Here is a 17,177-nt window from a genome sequence, read left to right as displayed (position 1 = left end):
GATGTAAATCAGTCATAGATTTAATGTCATATTTCTACTAGAACAATATATAAATACATTGGTACTGTAGCTTATAAAAAAAAAGTTAAATTGAAAAACAATGTTCGTTTATCGCATAAATAATTTAATATTTGATAATATTGTTTACGCCTGTCTTCTATTCTGTTGCAATATGCCAGCTAACAATACATGTAACAAAAAAAAATAATAATAAAAATAAAAATGACTTTGGATTATTAATGAAAACAATGTCAAGCAATATTCGTTCCACGTTCAGAAGGTTAATTTTGTAATAGATATCGTAATAGCAACGGAATATCGATAAACAGATTAATGCTACTGAAGAAATAAAATTATCGCTTATATTTTTTTTGTTTCCTTCTTTTATCAGTAGGATACGTGGCATATATGCTCCTTAATGAATAAATAAGCTGTGTGTGCAGTAATTTTGGTATCAGTCTTGCCGACTTAATATCTAGTCCGCTAGTCTAATAAACTAACGAGCATAATAATAAATATTTTAGAAAATGGATTCAGGAATTCGTACTCGTACTCCTGAGGTTCTTTCTGAGGGTGTACGGGATCAGTATGCCGATGGAAAAGCTGCTAAAATCTGGAAAGCTGTAATTGGAGATGAAAAACAACGTACTCAAGTTTACAAAGATTTTTTAATGGGTTTATTACGTGAAAATGGTTGCAAGAGAATCCTTGATGTTGCCTGCGGCACAGGAATCGACTCCATAATGCTCATTGAAGAAGGATTCCAAGTTGTCAGTGTTGATGCTTCTGATAAAATGCTCAAATATGCGCTCAAAGACCGATGGGATCGAAGAAAAGAACCTGGTTTCGATGACTGGGGTAATTTTATTTATGTTCTCATACTGTAATAAATTAAGAGTTGATTCCAAGTGATTATGGGTTTTATTTCACTCTGTCACTTGGAGTTACAGAGTTTAAAAAGATAATCACTTTGAATTCAAAGTATACTCTAAATCTGAAAAAGTTTATATACACTACTTTTCAGTGGTTTTCACTGCTTCAGATTTAGAAAGTGAAGGAGTTGGTTTTTTCAACGGAGTATTCAGCGGAGTTTTAATATTAAGGCAAACTTCTCTAGGAGTTAATTTTTCCGAAGGATTAAATTAATAAGTGATCATCTACTTCGAATTCCGCCTGATTTAATGTGTGTTCAGTCCGAAAATTTTTTATAGTGAAAACTTTAATACTCAGGAACAAGTGTTATCTTGAGTCAAAATAAATACCTCGGAAAACCAAGTCAAGATTTTCTTGAGCCAAGAGAATTCGTTTTCATCAGAGAAGATTTATATTTTATCAGAGAAAATTAAGAATTAAAATTAAATTTAAATTAAAAATTAAAAACAAATATTTTCTTGGGGTAAGAAAAAATTTTGTCTAATCCTTAGAAAATTTTTGTTTTCATTTCATGATCAAAAATTTTGTTCCGCCAAAAAAGTTTTTTTTTTCTCTGGAAAATTAGAATTATAGATTCTATTATAATTTCTTTTTTCTTTTTTTTTTTTTTATTAATCACCCATACGGCAAAAAAAAATTACGATTATGCAGCCAGTTGTTGACTTAGGAAAAAGTCAACAGTGCTTTTTCGTGTCGCTTGAAAAAGTTAATTGATTTCCTTTTTTTTTTTTTGTTAGTTATTGAAGAAGCCAATTGGTTAACACTGACTGAAGATATTGGACATCTTATTGGCGATGGTTTCGATGCTGTGATTTGTTTAGGCAACAGTTTCGCTCATATCCATGACACTTACGGTGATCAGAGAGAACAGAAACAAATATTAAAAAACTTTGAGATGTGTCTTAAACCAGGTGGCTTTCTTCTTATTGATCACAGAAATTTTGATGCTATTTTGGATGGTGAGGTATCTCCAAAGAAATGTATTTACTATAACGTAAGTGTCCATAAATTAGGTTTAATCTATGATAATTTATTATTTTATTCATTACTAATTATCTAAAATTTGCTATTAAAAAAAATATGTATCACACTTAAATGATGTTGAAATCACAGTCGAACTCCGTTAACTCAGATTCCATTACAGTAAAATCTCCCTAATGTTAACACTCCTGTCCAGGACCATTCCGTAATGGTAACAAATCCTGTCGTGTAATTGTTAACATAAGGGAGAGACTTTTGTTAAATTTAGAGAGAGTGTAACACTACGGAGAGTCACATTAGGGAGATTCTACTGTATCTCAGAACTTCCCCTCAATCTTGACCCTCCCTATAAGATACGCTGTCTCCCAGTCCATGCTATACATTTCAATAGAACTATGTATATTTATATGTCATCATACATGTGTTGTAAGTGCGCATGCGTATAGTTCACTTTCTAAGAGAGAAGGGGTATCCGTTAACTCTAGCAAATTCCAAGAAGTTTTCCCTCCTCTGTAGATTAACTGTCTGGATTAATGGAAGTCGACTGTAAATATAATCAATGGGCTTTAATTTTTCTAGAGTCCGCATATGAAAGAGATAAGAACCTCCGTCTATTCAGTTTCCGGTGTGTCCCGAGTGATTATCCAAGATTACTTCATGTCCTTGGATGAAAAAAACGAGGATCCAGAGAATCAAAATCACTTCCGCTTAACGGGCTATCCCCATCGACTTAATGCCTTCAAAGATATGTTACGAGAAATATTTTCCCAAAAGACCCACAAAATTTTCGGTGACTTTAAGCCTCTTAATGAGGTAAAAGTACCAGGGTGTTTTATTCATCTCATTGAAAAAAAATAATTGTCACATACAATTACACTGTAAAAAATCGGGAATGAATACGAATTCTATTTCAATCCGTATTCACTCCTATCTGGAGATTTTATTCTTAAATAATTTTTATTTATTAGAAACATAATTTTTTAAATAAACACTTCATTTTAATATTAATCATTGAATTTAGAATACTATGTACTGGCACTTGGCTCAATTGAGACAATAGCCAAAAGGAAAAAAAAATACTGTTTTCATAGTATTAAAAAAATATTTTGGTCCTGACTAAAAAAAACGATTCACTTAATGGTAAATGTATATTTATAGTAGTGAAATTGAACTTTTTTGAATCGTTTCTTTTAATCAGGGAATAACTCACTAAATAACGTCTTATATATAATACATAATGAAAATATTAAATTATTAAATAGCTATGGTGACATAGTTTTTATGGGAATATTCTACATTTCGGTACAATATGAAATTCTATCTTGTGGTGTTATTGATATAAATCATTCATAGAGTTAATGTCATCTTTCTACTACAAAAATATATGAATAAGATGGTACTGAAGCTTATAAAAAAAAGATGAATTGAAAATGAACGTTCGTAAATCACATAAAGAACTTTATATTTGATAATATTGCTTACGTCTGTCTCCTCTTCTGTTGCAATGTGCCAGCTAACAATAACATGTAACAAAAAAAAATAATAATGATAATAATAAAAACGACTTTTGATTAATAAAAACAATGTCAAGCAATATTCGATTCATTTTCAGAAGGCTAATTTCGCAATGGATATCATTACTGCAACGAAATATCGTTGAACAGATTAATGCTATTGAAAAAATTACATTATCTCTTATATTTTCTTTTTGTTTATTTCTTTTATCAATATAATGCGTGGCATATATGTTTCTCAGTGTATAGATAAGCTGTTCAATAGCATTGGTATCAGTCTTAACAAATCTCACGACTAAATCCAGTCCAATAGTCGGATAAATTACCGAGCATTATAATAAATACTTTAGAAAATGGATTTTGTATTTCGTACCTGCACTCCTGGGGCTGCTGCTGAGGGTGTACGGGATCAGTATGCCGATGGAAAAGCTGCTGAAGTCTGGAAAACTTTAATTGGAGATAAAAAACAACGTACTCTAGTTTACAAAGACTTTTTAGTGGGTTTGTTACGTGAAAAGGGGTGCAAAAGAATCCTTGATGTTGCCTGCGGCACAGGAATTGACTCTGCAATGCTCATTGAAGATGGATTCCAAGTTGTCAGTGTTGATGCTTCTGATAAAATGCTCAAATATGCGCTCAGTGACCGCTGGGATAGAAGAAAAGAACCTGGTTTTGATAAATGGGGTAATTTTATTTATTTTATTATCATACTATAAAAAATTGTGAGTTAATCCGGAGTTTTAGTAACTCACTAAATTATAATTTCTTATGTATCGTACATTAGTGAAAATATTAAATTATTAAATAACTATGGTCATATAGTTTTCATGGAAATATTCTATACTTCGGTACAATATAAAGTTCAATCTCGGGGTATGATTGATGTAAAGTCAGTCATAGATTTAATGTCATATTTCTACTACAAAAATATATAAATAAATTGGTACTGTAGCTTATAAAAGAAAGTTAATTAAATTAAAAACCAACGTTCGTTTATCGCATAAATAACTTTTTATTTGATAGTATTGTTTACGTCTGTCTTTTATTCTGTTGTCCTACACCAGCTAACAATATCATATAAAAAAAAAATAACTTTAGATTAAAAATTACAATATACAAAATTATTCGTTCTACTCTCAGACTGGTCATTTGTGATAAATATCGGATTAATAGCCATTAAATACGGTTAAACAGATTAATGCTAATGAAAAAATTATATTATCTTTTATATTTTCTTTTTGTTTATTTATTTAATCAGTATGATGCGTGGCATATGTGCTTCTCAGTGTATAAATAAGCTGTTCAGTAACATTGGTATCAGTCTTAACGAGTCTCACGACTAAATCCAGTCCAATAGTCTGGTAAATTACCGAGCACAACAATAAATATTTTAAAAAATGGATTCAGTAATTCGTACTCGTACTCCTGGGATTCCTGCTGAGGGTGTACGGGATGAGTATGCCGATGGAATAGCTGCTGATGTATGGGACACTATAGTTGGAGATAAAAAACAACGTACTCAAGTTTATAAAGACTTTTTAATGGGTTTATTACGTGAAAATGGTTGCAAGAGAATCCTTGATGTTGCCTGCGGCACAGGAATTGACTCTGCAATGCTCATTGAAGATGGATTCCAAGTTGTCAGTGTTGATGCTTCTGATAAAATGCTCAAATATGCGCTCAGTGACCGCTGGGATAGAAGAAAAGAACCTGGTTTTGATAAATGGGGTAATTTTATTTATTTTATTATCATACTATAAAAAATTGTGAGTTAATCCGGAGTTTTAGTAACTCACTAAATTATAATTTCTTATGTATCGTACATTAGTGAAAATATTAAATTATTAAATAACTATGGTCATATAGTTTTCATGGAAATATTCTATACTTCGGTACAATATAAAGTTCAATCTCGGGGTATGATTGATGTAAAGTCAGTCATAGATTTAATGTCATATTTCTACTACAAAAATATATAAATAAATTGGTACTGTAGCTTATAAAAGAAAGTTAATTAAATTAAAAACCAACGTTCGTTTATCGCATAAATAACTTTTTATTTGATAGTATTGTTTACGTCTGTCTTTTATTCTGTTGTCCTACACCAGCTAACAATATCATATAAAAAAAAAATAACTTTAGATTAAAAATTACAATATACAAAATTATTCGTTCTACTCTCAGACTGGTCATTTGTGATAAATATCGGATTAATAGCCATTAAATACGGTTAAACAGATTAATGCTAATGAAAAAATTATATTATCTTTTATATTTTCTTTTTGTTTATTTATTTAATCAGTATGATGCGTGGCATATGTGCTTCTCAGTGTATAAATAAGCTGTTCAGTAACATTGGTATCAGTCTTAACGAGTCTCACGACTAAATCCAGTCCAATAGTCTGGTAAATTACCGAGCACAACAATAAATATTTTAAAAAATGGATTCAGTAATTCGTACTCGTACTCCTGGGATTCCTGCTGAGGGTGTACGGGATGAGTATGCCGATGGAATAGCTGCTGATGTATGGGACACTATAGTTGGAGATAAAAAACAACGTACTCAAGTTTATAAAGACTTTTTAATGGGTTTATTACGTGAAAAAGGTTGCAAAAGAATCCTTGATGTTGCCTGCGGCACAGGAATTGACTCTGCAATGCTCATTGAAGAAGGATTCCAAGTCGTCAGTGTTGATGCTTCTGATAAAATGCTCAAATATGCGCTCAAAGACCGATGGGATCGAAGAAAAGAACCTGGTTTCGATGACTGGGGTAATTTTATTTATGTTATCATACTGTAAAAAATTAAGAGTTAATTCCAAGTGATTATGGGTTTTATTTCAATCCAAATTCACTCTGTCACTCGGAGTTACAGAGTTTAAAAAGAAAGTCGCTCTAAATTCTGAGTAATGGAGTTTGTTCCTTAAGCGGAGTATTAATATTAAATTAAAATTCTTTTAGAAGTTCAGTTTACTCCTAGAAGCTTAATTACGTAAGCAGTCATCCATGATGAACTCACTCCTCATTAAATCCGTGTTCACTCCGATAATTTTTTACAGTGTATGATTTAAGTTCAGCAAAAGGTCAACATTGTATTTTCGTGCTGCTTGGAAAAGTTAAATTAATTATGTATTTATTTTTTTTTTTGTTAGTTATCGAAGAAGCCAATTGGTTAACACTGACTAAAGATATTGGACATCTAATTGGCAATGGTTTTGATGCTGTGATCTGTTTAGGAAACAGTTTTTCTCACATCCTTGACACTTACGGTGATCAGAGAGAACAGAAACAAGTATTAAAAAACTTTAAGATGTGTATTAAGCCAGGTGGTTTTCTTCTTATTGATCACAGAAATTATGATGCTATTTTGGATGGTGGAATTGCTCCAACGAAATGCATTTACTTCAACGTAAGTGTCCATAAATTAAGTTTACTCTATAATATTTTATTTTTTTCATTATTATTTATCGAAAATTTATTACTAAACAAAAATTTATATTCCACTAATACAGTATTTGAAATAAATATAACCGATTGGTTTATATTTTTCTAGAGTCCGCATATGAAAGATATAAAAACCTCCGTATACTCAGTTTCCGGTGTACCCCAAATGGTTATCCAAGATTACTTCGTGTCCTTGGATGAAAATGGCGAGGATCCAGAGAATCGGAATCACTTTCGCTTATCTTGTTATCCCCATCGGCTTAATGCCTTCAAAGATATGTTACGAGAAATATTTTCCCAAAAGACCCACAAAATTTTCGGTGACTTTAAGCCTCTTAATGAGGTAAAGGACCCTGTATTTTTTATTCATTATATTGAAAAAAAATAATTGTCACATACAAGTACACTGTAAAAAATCGGGTATGAATACCGATTTTATTTCCATCCGTATTGACTTCAACAGGGGTTTTAATACTTAAATTAATTTATATTTAATAGTAACAGCCGTTAATTAGAAACATAATTATTTTAATAAACATTTCATTGAAATATTAATCACCAAATTTAAAATACTGTGTTTTCAATTTATAAAATGTTTTAGTAACTCACTAAATTATAATTTCTTATGTATCGTATATTAGTGAAAATATTAAAATACCAAATAACTATAGTAATATAGTTTTTATGGAAATATTTTATATTTCGATACAATATTAAATTTTATCTCGTGGTTTGATTGATAAATCAGTCATAGATTTAATGTTGTCTTTCTACTACAAAAATATATAAATAAGATGGTACTGTAGCTTATAAAAAAAAATTAAATTGTAATTGAATGTTTGTTTATCGCATAAATAACTTTATATTTAATACCATTGCTTACGTCTATTTTCTGTTCTGTTATAATATGACAGCCAATGATAAAAATTAAAAAAAAAAAACTTAAGATTACTAAAAACAGTTTTTAAAAAAACATTCGTTCTAACCAATGTTAATTTCGTAATAGCAAGGGAATATCGTTGGACAGATTAATGTTATTGATGAAATTAAAGTATCTCGTAAATTTACTATCTCTTTCTTTCATTTATCAGCATGATTCTCAGTGTATAAATAAGCTGTTCGGTAACACTGGTATCAGTCTTAATGAATCTTACGACTTAATATCTACTCTACTAGTCTAATAAATTACCGAGCACAATAATAAATATTTTAAAAAATGGATATCGTATTTCGTACCCGCACTCCTGGGGCCGCTGCTGAGGGTGTACGGGATCAGTACGCCGATGGAAAAGCTGCTGAAGTCTGGAAAACTTTAATTGGAGATAAAAAACAACGTACTCAAGTTTACAAAGACTTCTTAGTGGGTTTGTTACGTGAAAATGGTTGCAAGAGAATCCTTGATGTTGCCTGCGGCACAGGAATCGACTCTATAATGCTCATTGAAGAAGGATTCCAAGTTGTCAGTGTTGATGCTTCTGATAAAATGCTCAAACATGCGCTCAGTGACCGCTGGGACAGAAGAAAAGAACCTGGTTTTGATAAATGGGGTAATTTTATTTATGTTATTATCATATTGTAAAAAATTAAGAGTTAATTTGGAGTGATTATGGGTTTTATTTCAATCCAAATTCACTCTGTCCCTCGGAGTTCTGGAATTTAAAAAAAAATTATTCTGCATTCGAAGCAAATCCGCATTTGCTCTGAAATTTTTTAACAGTGTATATTTTAATACACAGAAATAAAAGGAAGTAAGTTTCCTCTAACCAAGACTAATTTTTTTGAATCAAGAAAATATTTTGTAAGACAAACGTTCTTGGGAACAAAGTAAAGATTTTCTTGAGCTAAGAGAAGTTGTCTTAGTTAGAGGAGATTTACATTTTAGCCGAGAAATTGAAGGCTTTCAGAAAAATTTCCTTGACTCAAGAATATATACTTTTACTCCAGAATTTTTTTTTTCTATGTACTAATTATTTTTTTCTTTTACCAAAGTAAAGTATAAATTAATTTATCTCTTATCTCACTTAACTCAAAATTTGCGTTTATTTTTAGAACATTTAAATGTAATGTTAAATATTTAATATTGATTCAACTTTTTTTCAACTTGCAATAAAAAATGATTGATTATATAAGTTTATTATATGGTTTTATGTCACAAAATGGTGTTATAATAATTCAAATATTTAAAAATAAAACATTATCTTGATTGAGGGCCTGACTAACTTGAGCCTTATTTATATTTATATTTATCTGTACTGTGCTTGTACGGTTTTCCCAACTTATTGATAACTTTTTTTTTTTTTATTTAATCATAATTCAAGATGTTTCGAAAGTTTTATTAAACTGATTAAAACAAAAAAAAAAAAATTAGTACATTAATTTATCTTAATGTTGAAATTATTGAAATTAATCTGCTATTAATATAAAAACAACTATTCTTAAATAATAATAATAAAATAAGATTCGTGACAGGGTAATCTAAAAACATTTTTTTGACTGTAACTATTTTTTTTTATTATATAAATCATTTTTTTTTATTATTGCAGTCTTGAACTTCAAGATAACAATTTCGAATAATTTATTTACAATTACTATTTAATTAAATTTTTTGTATTTTTTTTGTTTACTTATCGATTTCTATGTATCGATTATTTTTCGATAGTAGATGGCACGGAATATACCTATACCAAAGTATACATATCAGCAGCTTGCGTTTTTTAGGAAAAATGGCGGACTACTTAAAAACTTATAATCTAATTGTTTTTAATTAACAGTCGATACAAAAAAATATGTTAAAATTTAAAATAATATAACGGTTTTTAATGAAAAATTGTTGTATGTGTAATAAACTTTTAACTCACTTGATTATCATTCACATAAATCCTCAAGTCATGCACTTTTGGATTTTCCAAACTTTTTTTTTTATTTTTTAGTTATTGAAGAAGCCAATTGGTTAACACTGACTAAAGACATAGGACATCTAATTGGCGATGGTTTTGATGCTGTGATTTGTTTAGGCAACAGTTTCGCTCATATCCATGACGCCTACGGTGATCAGAGAGAACAAAAACAAATATTAAAAAACTTTGAGATGTGTCTTAAACCAGGTGGTTTTCTTCTTATCGATCACAGAAATTATGATCATATTTTGGAAGGTGGGGTTGCTCCAGCTAGATGCATTTACTATAACGTAAGTATCCATAAATTTAGTTCACTCTATACTATTTTGCTATTTATTTAAAATTTATTTTTAAAAAAAATATTTATATTCTACTAATAGAATATGTAAAATGAATAAATCGATGAGTTTAAATTTTTCTAGAGCCCGCATACAAAAGATATAAAAACTTCCGTCTTGTGGGTTTCCGGTGAGCCCCATATGGTTATGCTGGATTACTTCTTGTCCTTGGATGAAAATAACGAGGATCCAGAGAATCGAAATGAATTTCGCTTATCATATTATCCTCATCGGCTGAATGTCTTCAAAGATATGTTACGAGAAATATTTTCCCAAAAAACCCACAAAATTTTCGGTGACTTTAAACCTCTTAGTGAGGTAAAAATACCAGCATTTTTCATTCATGTCATTGAAAAAAAATAATTGTCAACTATAATTACACAGTGAAAAATCAGGAGTGAATACGGATTTTCTTCCAATTCGTATTCACTCTAATCGGAGTTTTAATGCTTGAATAAATTTATATTCAATAATAACAGCTGTTAATTAGAAACATACTTATTTTAATAAGCAATTCATCCAAATATTAATCATTAAATTTAAAATAATATGTTTTCAATTTATACAATGTTTTAGTAACCCACTAAATTATAATTTCTCATGTATCATACATTAGCGAAAATTTTAAATTATTTAATAACTATGGTGATATAGTTTTTATGGGAATATATTATATTTCGGTACAATATTGAATTTTGTCTCGTGGTTGGATTGATGCATATCATTCATAAATTTAATATCATATTTTTACAAGAAAAATATATGAATAAATTAGTACTGTACACGGAGAGAAATTTATGGCAATCGTTCCTGGTACATTTATAAAATATCACATACCGTTATGGTAATGATTACTTGGAATCATAGGATATATTCCCATAGTTTCTGGGAAAAGTTCCCATAAGTACGGGAACAATTCCCATCATTATGGTAACAGTTCCCATATCGCATATGAAAAAATTATTGTAATGATTACCATATTATTATGGTAACTATTACTATAATATTATAGTAATGATAACTGTAATATATATGGGTGCCATTCCTACAATAAAAATTTCAAAAAAACCGGTTACCATGCATCATGGGAACCATTCCCATATTATATCGTAATTGTTACCATAAACTTTTCTTCGTATAGCTTATGAAAAAAAGTTAAATTAAAAATAAATGTTTGTCTATCGCATAAATAATATTATATTTAATAATATTCTCTGCGTTTATTTTCTATTCTGTAGTAATTTGCCAGCTAACGATAACAAGTAACAAAAAAAAAAAAAAAACATAGAATAACTTTAGATTAACAAAAACCGGGTCGAAAAAACATTCGTTCTACTACCAGAGGCCCATACAAATATGTCTGCTATGAGTGTGACTGCAGCGCCATACAAAATATGAACTACGGAAGGCTGTCGGAGTATGTTTTTATACGTATGTCAACAGCAAGAATCATAAAAATATATTAATATTATAAATAATAGCAATAAAAAAAAGTTATAAAAAATATGTGACAGTTGTATAGTTACTGCAGTTTTGTTTTTTAGTTAAACGAATCAACAACAAGTAAGTATAATGATAAAAATAAGAAAGAATACAGTAATCATTTGGGTTAAGTTGTTTGAAATTCACATCAATGTCAAAAAATGTTACTGAGGAAAAAATCAAAATGAAAAATAAATAATTAAATAATAACAAAATAAATACTTTTACGTGTGCGTGTTTACAATTTTAGTAATAATAGCCTTCCGTAACTCCGAAAGTAACCACTGCGAACGCTTCAGTCGATTTAATTTCCCCTACCATGGCTTGACTCAGCGAATAGCATTGAGTGGGAGACAGTGGTGCTTGTAGTGGGGGTCAAGATTGAGAAGTTTCGAAAAAATGGTATCTGTGTTAAAGGAGTTCAACTGTATCTCTTATATTTACTATCTCTTTCTTTGTTTTATCAGCATGATTCGTGGCAAATATGCTTCTTAGGGTATAAATAAACTGTTCAGTAACCCTGGTATCAGTCTCAATGAATCTCACGACTTAATCCAGTCCGATAGTCGAATAAATTACCGGGCATAATAATAAATATTTTAGAAAATGGATTCAGTAATTCGTACTCGTACTCCTGAGGTTCTTTCTGAGGGTGTACGGGATCAGTATGCCGATGGAATAGCTGCTGAAGCTTGGGACACTATAGTTGGAGATATAAAACAACGTACTCAAGTTTACAAAGACTTCGTAGTGGGTTTATTACGTGAAAAGGGGTGCAAGAGAATCCTTGATGTTGCCTGTGGCACAGGAATCGACTCCATAATGCTCATTGAAGAAGGATTCCAACTTGTCAGTGTTGATGCTTCTGATAAAATGCTCAAACATGCGTTCAATGGCCGTTGGGATCGAAGAAAAGAACCTGGTTTTGATGACTGGGGTAATTTTATTTATTTTATTATCATACTGTTAAAAATTGGGATTTAATTCCAAATAATAACGGGTCTTAAGTCAAACTAAATTCACTTTGTCACTCGAAGTTACGGAGTTTAAAAAAAAGTCACTCTGAATTCCGAGTAAAGGAGTTGGTTTTTTCAACGGAGTATTGAGCAGAGTTTTTAGTATTAAAATAAAATCCTTTTAGAAGTTCATTTTACTCGGAGGGGGTTAAATAAATAAGCAATCATTCGCTTCACATTTACTCTTGATTAAATCGGCGTTTATTCCGAAAATTTTAATGGGAAAAAGGGTCATCTAGGGTCTAAAAAATACTTTGGAAAACTAAGTCAAGATTCCTTTGAGCCAGTAGAATTCGTCTTAGTCAGAGGAGATTGATATTTTATCAGAAAAAATTGAGGTTTTCAAAACGTTTTCTTAAATCAATAATATTTACTTTTAGTTAAGAATTTTTTTTTTTTTTATGTACTATTAATTGAAAAAAAAGAATATAAAAATATTTATTCCTATCTCACTGAACTTTATTCAATGCAATCGTAAAAGATAAAAGTGAAAGGAATAAATAACATTCTACAGCTCTCGATAATAACTGCAACTGTTTTTTGATATTTTTATTTTAAAAATGATTTTTTTTATCATTGCAATAATTGAACTTTAAGATAACCATTGCAAATAATTTATCTACAGTTGCTATTGCAATAATTTTTCGTTTTTAAATGTCGAGTCCCAAAACTCCTCTAAAGTTTAATTTGCGAAGGCTGTTTATTTTTTTTTATGATACAGCTTTCAAAAATTATTTACCTTAGAATTATTTTGATAAAATATATAGGAAGTCGAATAATGACGCAATCTGTTTTATTCGCGTTAAGAAAAATTTTACTTGCCCTAAGAAATTTTTCTCACTATGCATAGTTAAAAATATTGTGTATGTATTAAAAACGGTCCATTTTATACCTTTTATGTTAATTACTTTGTGTCAAATCAACACAATTCTCTGTGTTACTTTAAAATTTTTAATCGATTTTCTGTTCAACACTTTAAAAGTGTTCCCTAGTACAAAAATCGATTTTATCAACATTTATTAAGTGTTACTTTAAAATTAACATAAAAAAAGTGTCAAAGCCACAGTTAAATTGTGTTAAAAAAAATGTCTTCCTTATATTCACGCGGGAAGCACCATTAAGCATCAGTTCTGCTTGGTTGTAGTTATTATTTTTGTGACATTAATTTTATTTATTTTCAATTGAACATAAAAAAATTAAGTTGACAAAGTTTATGATTCGTATAGTTTAAAAAAAAAAATATTTAAAAAATTGCATCTATTGCTTTTTTACTTCTTTACATGCGCATATTTTTATTATTTATTTTTTTTTTTTCGTAATTGATTTACTGATAAAAAAGTATGAAAATTGTTAACTGTCTGTTAACTTTAGGATCATGTTGACTATCACAAAATAGTTCAATGTTAACTAATGATTGTTGTAACTTTTGATAACCTGGAAATAATTCATGGTACAAAAATAAAATGTAAAAGTTAACATTTTTTTAGTGTCGCCATTAACATTTAAAAAATTGTTGAAGTTACTTCTCATATTAGTCGAATTTTGTGTTTAAATTTTAACACAAATTTTGTATTGAAATTCAACACAAAATTGGAAATTGTGTAGAAATTGTAAATTAATTCTATTGTTTACTTCATTATTAGTTATCAAAGAGGCCAATTGGTTCACACTGACTAAAGATATTGGACATCTTATTGGCGATGGTTTCGATGCTGTGATTTGTTTAGGCAACAGTTTCGCTCATATCAATGACACTTACGGTGATCAGAGAGAACAGAAACAAATATTAAAAAACTTTGAGATGTGTCTTAAACCAGGTGGCTTTCTTCTTATTGATCACAGAAATTTTGATGCTATTTTGGATGGTGGGGTTGCTCCAGCTAGATGCATTTACTATAACGTAAGTATCCATAAATTAAGTTTACTCTATAATATTTTATTATTTTTTTCATTTTTATCTATCTAAAATTTATTATTAAAAAAAAAATTTATATTTCACTACTATAATATTTAATTTTTCAGAGTTCCTGCGTGAAAGATATAAAAACTTTCATCCCTTCGGTTTCCGGTGTACCCCGAATGATTATTTTCGATTACTTCTTGTCCTTGGATGAAAATAACGAGGATCTAAAGAATCGACATAAATTTCGCTTATCCTACTATCCTCATCGTCTGAATTTCTTCAAGGATATGTTACGAGAAATATTTTCCCAAAAAACCCACAAAATTTTCGGTGACTTTAAGCCTCTTAATGAGGTAAAAGATCCTGTATTTTTTATTCATTATATTGAAAAAAAATAATAGTCACATACAATTACACTGTAAAACATCAGGAGTGAGTACAGACTTTATTTCAGCTCACATTCTCTTCCTCATTAAAAGTGAATTAAAAAATTTTTTATGGGCGGAGTGATTTAGAAGTGACGCAGATTTTATTTAAATTCGGATTTTTTTTATAATTAATATTTTCCGAAACTCCCCTTCGGAGTGAATAAATAAAAAGTCACCCACTCCGCGCTCACTCCACAATTTTTTCACTGTGCCTAAAATTGGAAAATTTATAAAGATTTTTAATAATACAATAAATAATTAAAAGATAATAAATAAATAGATTAAAATAATTAATTTATTAGATATGTACGATAAACGTACATAAACTTTATTTCAGATTATTTTGTATAAATAGTAAATATACACGTTGGAAAGCCAAGACTAGAAGGTATCCCTTGATTTATTTTTAATAAATATTATTAAATATAATTACTATTATTACTTTTTTTATTTTCTTAAACCATTTGTCTAGAAAATATAAACGCAAATGAGTTACGACGATAATTGCAGTGATTTTTACGCAGTTATTTATATTTATATTTATTATTTATTACTTTTTTGTTTTATTCAGCGTGAAAAATAAAACAATTTCTTCAGTAAGAAGAGCAATTTACGTCAAGGGATTGTTTTTTTTATTTTATTTATTTATTAATATTTAAATGACTAGAATTTTTTCGCAACGTCGCGCACAGCCCAAGTAAAAAGTTGGACGAACAGTTGTGATAGCAAAATTTTACACCCTCTCACAATTCCTATAACAATGTTTGTAATTTTTTTTTTTTTTTTTTTTATTCAATATATATATATTTATATATATTCTTAATATACTGTCGCTTTTTTTATTGTTCGTCATCCATAATAAACTTGAATTAGACCCGTTTCATAGCATCTGTTTAAATTAGCGTACACATAAATAAATTATCATTTAAAATAAATTTATTGATTTATAAATATTATTATTATTTTTTTGTTTACTTTGTTTGTTGTTATATTTTTTAAAAATTAGCTGTTTTTAAGCGATGCAAAAATAATATTATCCTAAAGTTTGCACATTGTTTTCGAAGCGATTTTAGTGAGAAGGAAGGCAGTTGAACGAGCTTGCACGAAGGGCGGTCTTATTTATAGTAATCGTCGGTGTCTATAAAAAAATGTGTATGTATTTATTTTACATATTTATTTTATTTATTACATACACATATTTTTAATGACAAATAACGACACTGAAAATACTCCGATAAATTTATCAACAACATTTAAACTTTCGTACATCTTTTAACTACAAATAGAGCCAGATCTATATCATGTTTTTAAATTTTTCATTCGTCTAAAACCTAATTAACAATCTCCATAGTTTTCTTTTCATAATGATAATCTCAATTGTTATAACATCAAATATTTCATCTGTTTGTCTCTTGTTCTCTCATTTATATCATTCTCTCATAACCCAATTAAATATTCAGTTTTTTTTTAATATACTGTCGATGTATACGTGTGTGTGTATGTGTGCTGTCATGATAAAAATATCAAGATAATATTACAAAGCAAACTATACAGATATTTATTTAATATATGTATATATATATATATATATATATATATATATATATATATGTATTTTTTTTTAATGTAAACTCTATGCTTAATTTCATAGGCATTGTTTTATCCTCGGACAATAATTTCTTTATTTGATATATATTAGGGCGTTGCAAAAAAATAATTTTTATTTTTTGGAAAACAGGTTCAGAAGTTTCATTTAGATATGAAAATACGCATGTGCAAATTAGAGCTCTTAATATTTAGAAAAATTTGTAGACATGATTGGTAGCTCAGACAGTATTCAAATCGGAATGACTGCTTTACGACGTCTTTTTGAAGGAATCATCAAGATGTCTTATGATGACTTCTTAAAGATGTCATTTTTAAGAACTCTTAATTAAGAGTTCTTGAAGACTCCATAAATAAGACGTTAGTTTTTTGATGTCTAAATGTATTCTTTATGGTCAAAACTAGAAGCTCTTTAAAGACGTCATGGCAAATTCATAATGAAGTCTTATTTACGAAGTCAAAAAAAAGAACTCTTTTTAAAGACGTCTTACTGAGCTCGCTAGGTGGCTCATTCGACATCTTGAGAACTTCTTAAAGACTTCTTTAAGATGTTGATAAGACGTCCAAATCATAAATAGGAACTCATTCAGAACTCATCCAGACGTCATTTTGTAATCTAGGAGGAAATTGAATGCT

General features: G+C 29.1%; 6 protein-coding genes across 9 annotated transcripts; all 6 read left to right on the top strand.

Annotated features, from left to right (window-relative positions):
- The first annotated feature begins 259 nt into the window (after positions 1–259).
- Positions 260–2,808, top strand: LOC103578165 (glycine N-methyltransferase). 2 transcript variants are annotated; one of them, XM_053738641.1, is made up of 3 exons: positions 260–858; positions 1,671–1,897; positions 2,494–2,808. In XM_053738641.1, the coding sequence occupies exons 1-3, from the start codon at positions 528–530 to the stop codon at positions 2,770–2,772; spliced, it is 837 nt and encodes a 278-aa protein (XP_053594616.1). In that variant the 5' UTR covers positions 260–527; the 3' UTR covers positions 2,773–2,808. The 2 variants fall into 2 exon arrangements, with proteins under 2 accessions (XP_053594616.1, XP_008557368.1); XM_008559146.2 differs by having other exon boundaries at positions 1,671–1,927.
- A 966-nt stretch (positions 2,809–3,774) lies between these two features.
- On the top strand, positions 3,775–4,796 carry LOC128667649 (glycine N-methyltransferase-like). Of its 2 annotated transcripts, none has more exons than XM_053738644.1 (2): positions 3,775–4,112; positions 4,715–4,796. In XM_053738644.1, the coding sequence occupies exons 1-2, from the start codon at positions 3,782–3,784 to the stop codon at positions 4,723–4,725; spliced, it is 342 nt and encodes a 113-aa protein (XP_053594619.1). In that variant the 5' UTR covers positions 3,775–3,781; the 3' UTR covers positions 4,726–4,796. The 2 variants fall into 2 exon arrangements, with proteins under 2 accessions (XP_053594619.1, XP_053594620.1); XM_053738645.1 differs by having other exon boundaries at positions 4,687–4,768.
- Positions 4,529–5,840, top strand: LOC128667648 (glycine N-methyltransferase-like). 2 transcript variants are annotated; one of them, XM_053738643.1, is made up of 2 exons: positions 4,529–5,156; positions 5,731–5,819. In XM_053738643.1, exons 1-2 carry the CDS (start codon positions 4,826–4,828, stop codon positions 5,733–5,735), a joined length of 336 nt encoding a protein of 111 aa, XP_053594618.1. In that variant the 5' UTR covers positions 4,529–4,825; the 3' UTR covers positions 5,736–5,819. The 2 variants fall into 2 exon arrangements, with proteins under 2 accessions (XP_053594618.1, XP_053594617.1); XM_053738642.1 differs by having other exon boundaries at positions 4,822–5,156; positions 5,759–5,840.
- A 22-nt stretch (positions 5,841–5,862) lies between these two features.
- On the top strand, positions 5,863–7,417 carry LOC103578164 (glycine N-methyltransferase-like). Its single transcript, XM_008559145.2, has 3 exons — positions 5,863–6,200; positions 6,581–6,837; positions 6,982–7,417. Exons 1-3 carry the CDS (start codon positions 5,870–5,872, stop codon positions 7,258–7,260), a joined length of 867 nt encoding a protein of 288 aa, XP_008557367.1. The 5' UTR covers positions 5,863–5,869; the 3' UTR covers positions 7,261–7,417.
- A 590-nt stretch (positions 7,418–8,007) lies between these two features.
- LOC103578163 (glycine N-methyltransferase) lies at positions 8,008–10,604 on the top strand. The gene is made up of 3 exons (XM_008559143.2): positions 8,008–8,419; positions 9,803–10,059; positions 10,192–10,604. Exons 1-3 carry the CDS (start codon positions 8,089–8,091, stop codon positions 10,468–10,470), a joined length of 867 nt encoding a protein of 288 aa, XP_008557365.1. The 5' UTR covers positions 8,008–8,088; the 3' UTR covers positions 10,471–10,604.
- A 1,107-nt stretch (positions 10,605–11,711) lies between these two features.
- LOC103578167 (glycine N-methyltransferase) lies at positions 11,712–15,308 on the top strand. The gene is made up of 3 exons (XM_014440892.2): positions 11,712–12,526; positions 14,249–14,505; positions 14,628–15,308. The coding sequence occupies exons 1-3, from the start codon at positions 12,196–12,198 to the stop codon at positions 14,904–14,906; spliced, it is 867 nt and encodes a 288-aa protein (XP_014296378.1). The 5' UTR covers positions 11,712–12,195; the 3' UTR covers positions 14,907–15,308.
- Positions 15,309–17,177: the final 1,869 nt, after the last annotated feature.

This window comes from Microplitis demolitor, chromosome 4, assembly GCF_026212275.2.
Source record: "Microplitis demolitor isolate Queensland-Clemson2020A chromosome 4, iyMicDemo2.1a, whole genome shotgun sequence".
NCBI classification, from domain to species: Eukaryota; Metazoa; Arthropoda; class Insecta; order Hymenoptera; family Braconidae; genus Microplitis; species Microplitis demolitor.
This window is presented reverse-complemented; position numbering and strand designations above follow the sequence as displayed.

Bases quoted from the DNA above. Each gene is read 5' to 3' on its own strand.
- LOC103578167 (XM_014440892.2), top strand. From the start codon at position 12,196: ATGGATTCAGTAATTCGTACTCGTACTCCTGAGGTTCTTTCTGAGGGT. The intron at 12,527-14,248 runs GTAATTTTATTT...CTTCATTATTAG, and splicing joins ACCTGGTTTTGATGACTGGG to TTATCAAAGAGGCCAATTGG. The intron at 14,506-14,627 runs GTAAGTATCCAT...TTAATTTTTCAG, and splicing joins CTAGATGCATTTACTATAAC to AGTTCCTGCGTGAAAGATAT.
- LOC103578164 (XM_008559145.2), top strand. From the start codon at position 5,870: ATGGATTCAGTAATTCGTACTCGTACTCCTGGGATTCCTGCTGAGGGT. The intron at 6,201-6,580 runs GTAATTTTATTT...TTTTTTTGTTAG, and splicing joins ACCTGGTTTCGATGACTGGG to TTATCGAAGAAGCCAATTGG. The intron at 6,838-6,981 runs GTAAGTGTCCAT...ATATTTTTCTAG, and splicing joins CGAAATGCATTTACTTCAAC to AGTCCGCATATGAAAGATAT.
- LOC128667649 (XM_053738644.1), top strand. From the start codon at position 3,782: ATGGATTTTGTATTTCGTACCTGCACTCCTGGGGCTGCTGCTGAGGGT.
- LOC103578165 (XM_008559146.2), top strand. From the start codon at position 528: ATGGATTCAGGAATTCGTACTCGTACTCCTGAGGTTCTTTCTGAGGGT. The intron at 859-1,670 runs GTAATTTTATTT...TTTTTTTGTTAG, and splicing joins ACCTGGTTTCGATGACTGGG to TTATTGAAGAAGCCAATTGG. The intron at 1,928-2,493 runs GTAAGTGTCCAT...TAATTTTTCTAG, and splicing joins AGAAATGTATTTACTATAAC to AGTCCGCATATGAAAGAGAT.
- LOC128667648 (XM_053738642.1), top strand. From the start codon at position 4,826: ATGGATTCAGTAATTCGTACTCGTACTCCTGGGATTCCTGCTGAGGGT.
- LOC103578163 (XM_008559143.2), top strand. From the start codon at position 8,089: ATGGATATCGTATTTCGTACCCGCACTCCTGGGGCCGCTGCTGAGGGT. The intron at 8,420-9,802 runs GTAATTTTATTT...TTTATTTTTTAG, and splicing joins ACCTGGTTTTGATAAATGGG to TTATTGAAGAAGCCAATTGG. The intron at 10,060-10,191 runs GTAAGTATCCAT...AAATTTTTCTAG, and splicing joins CTAGATGCATTTACTATAAC to AGCCCGCATACAAAAGATAT.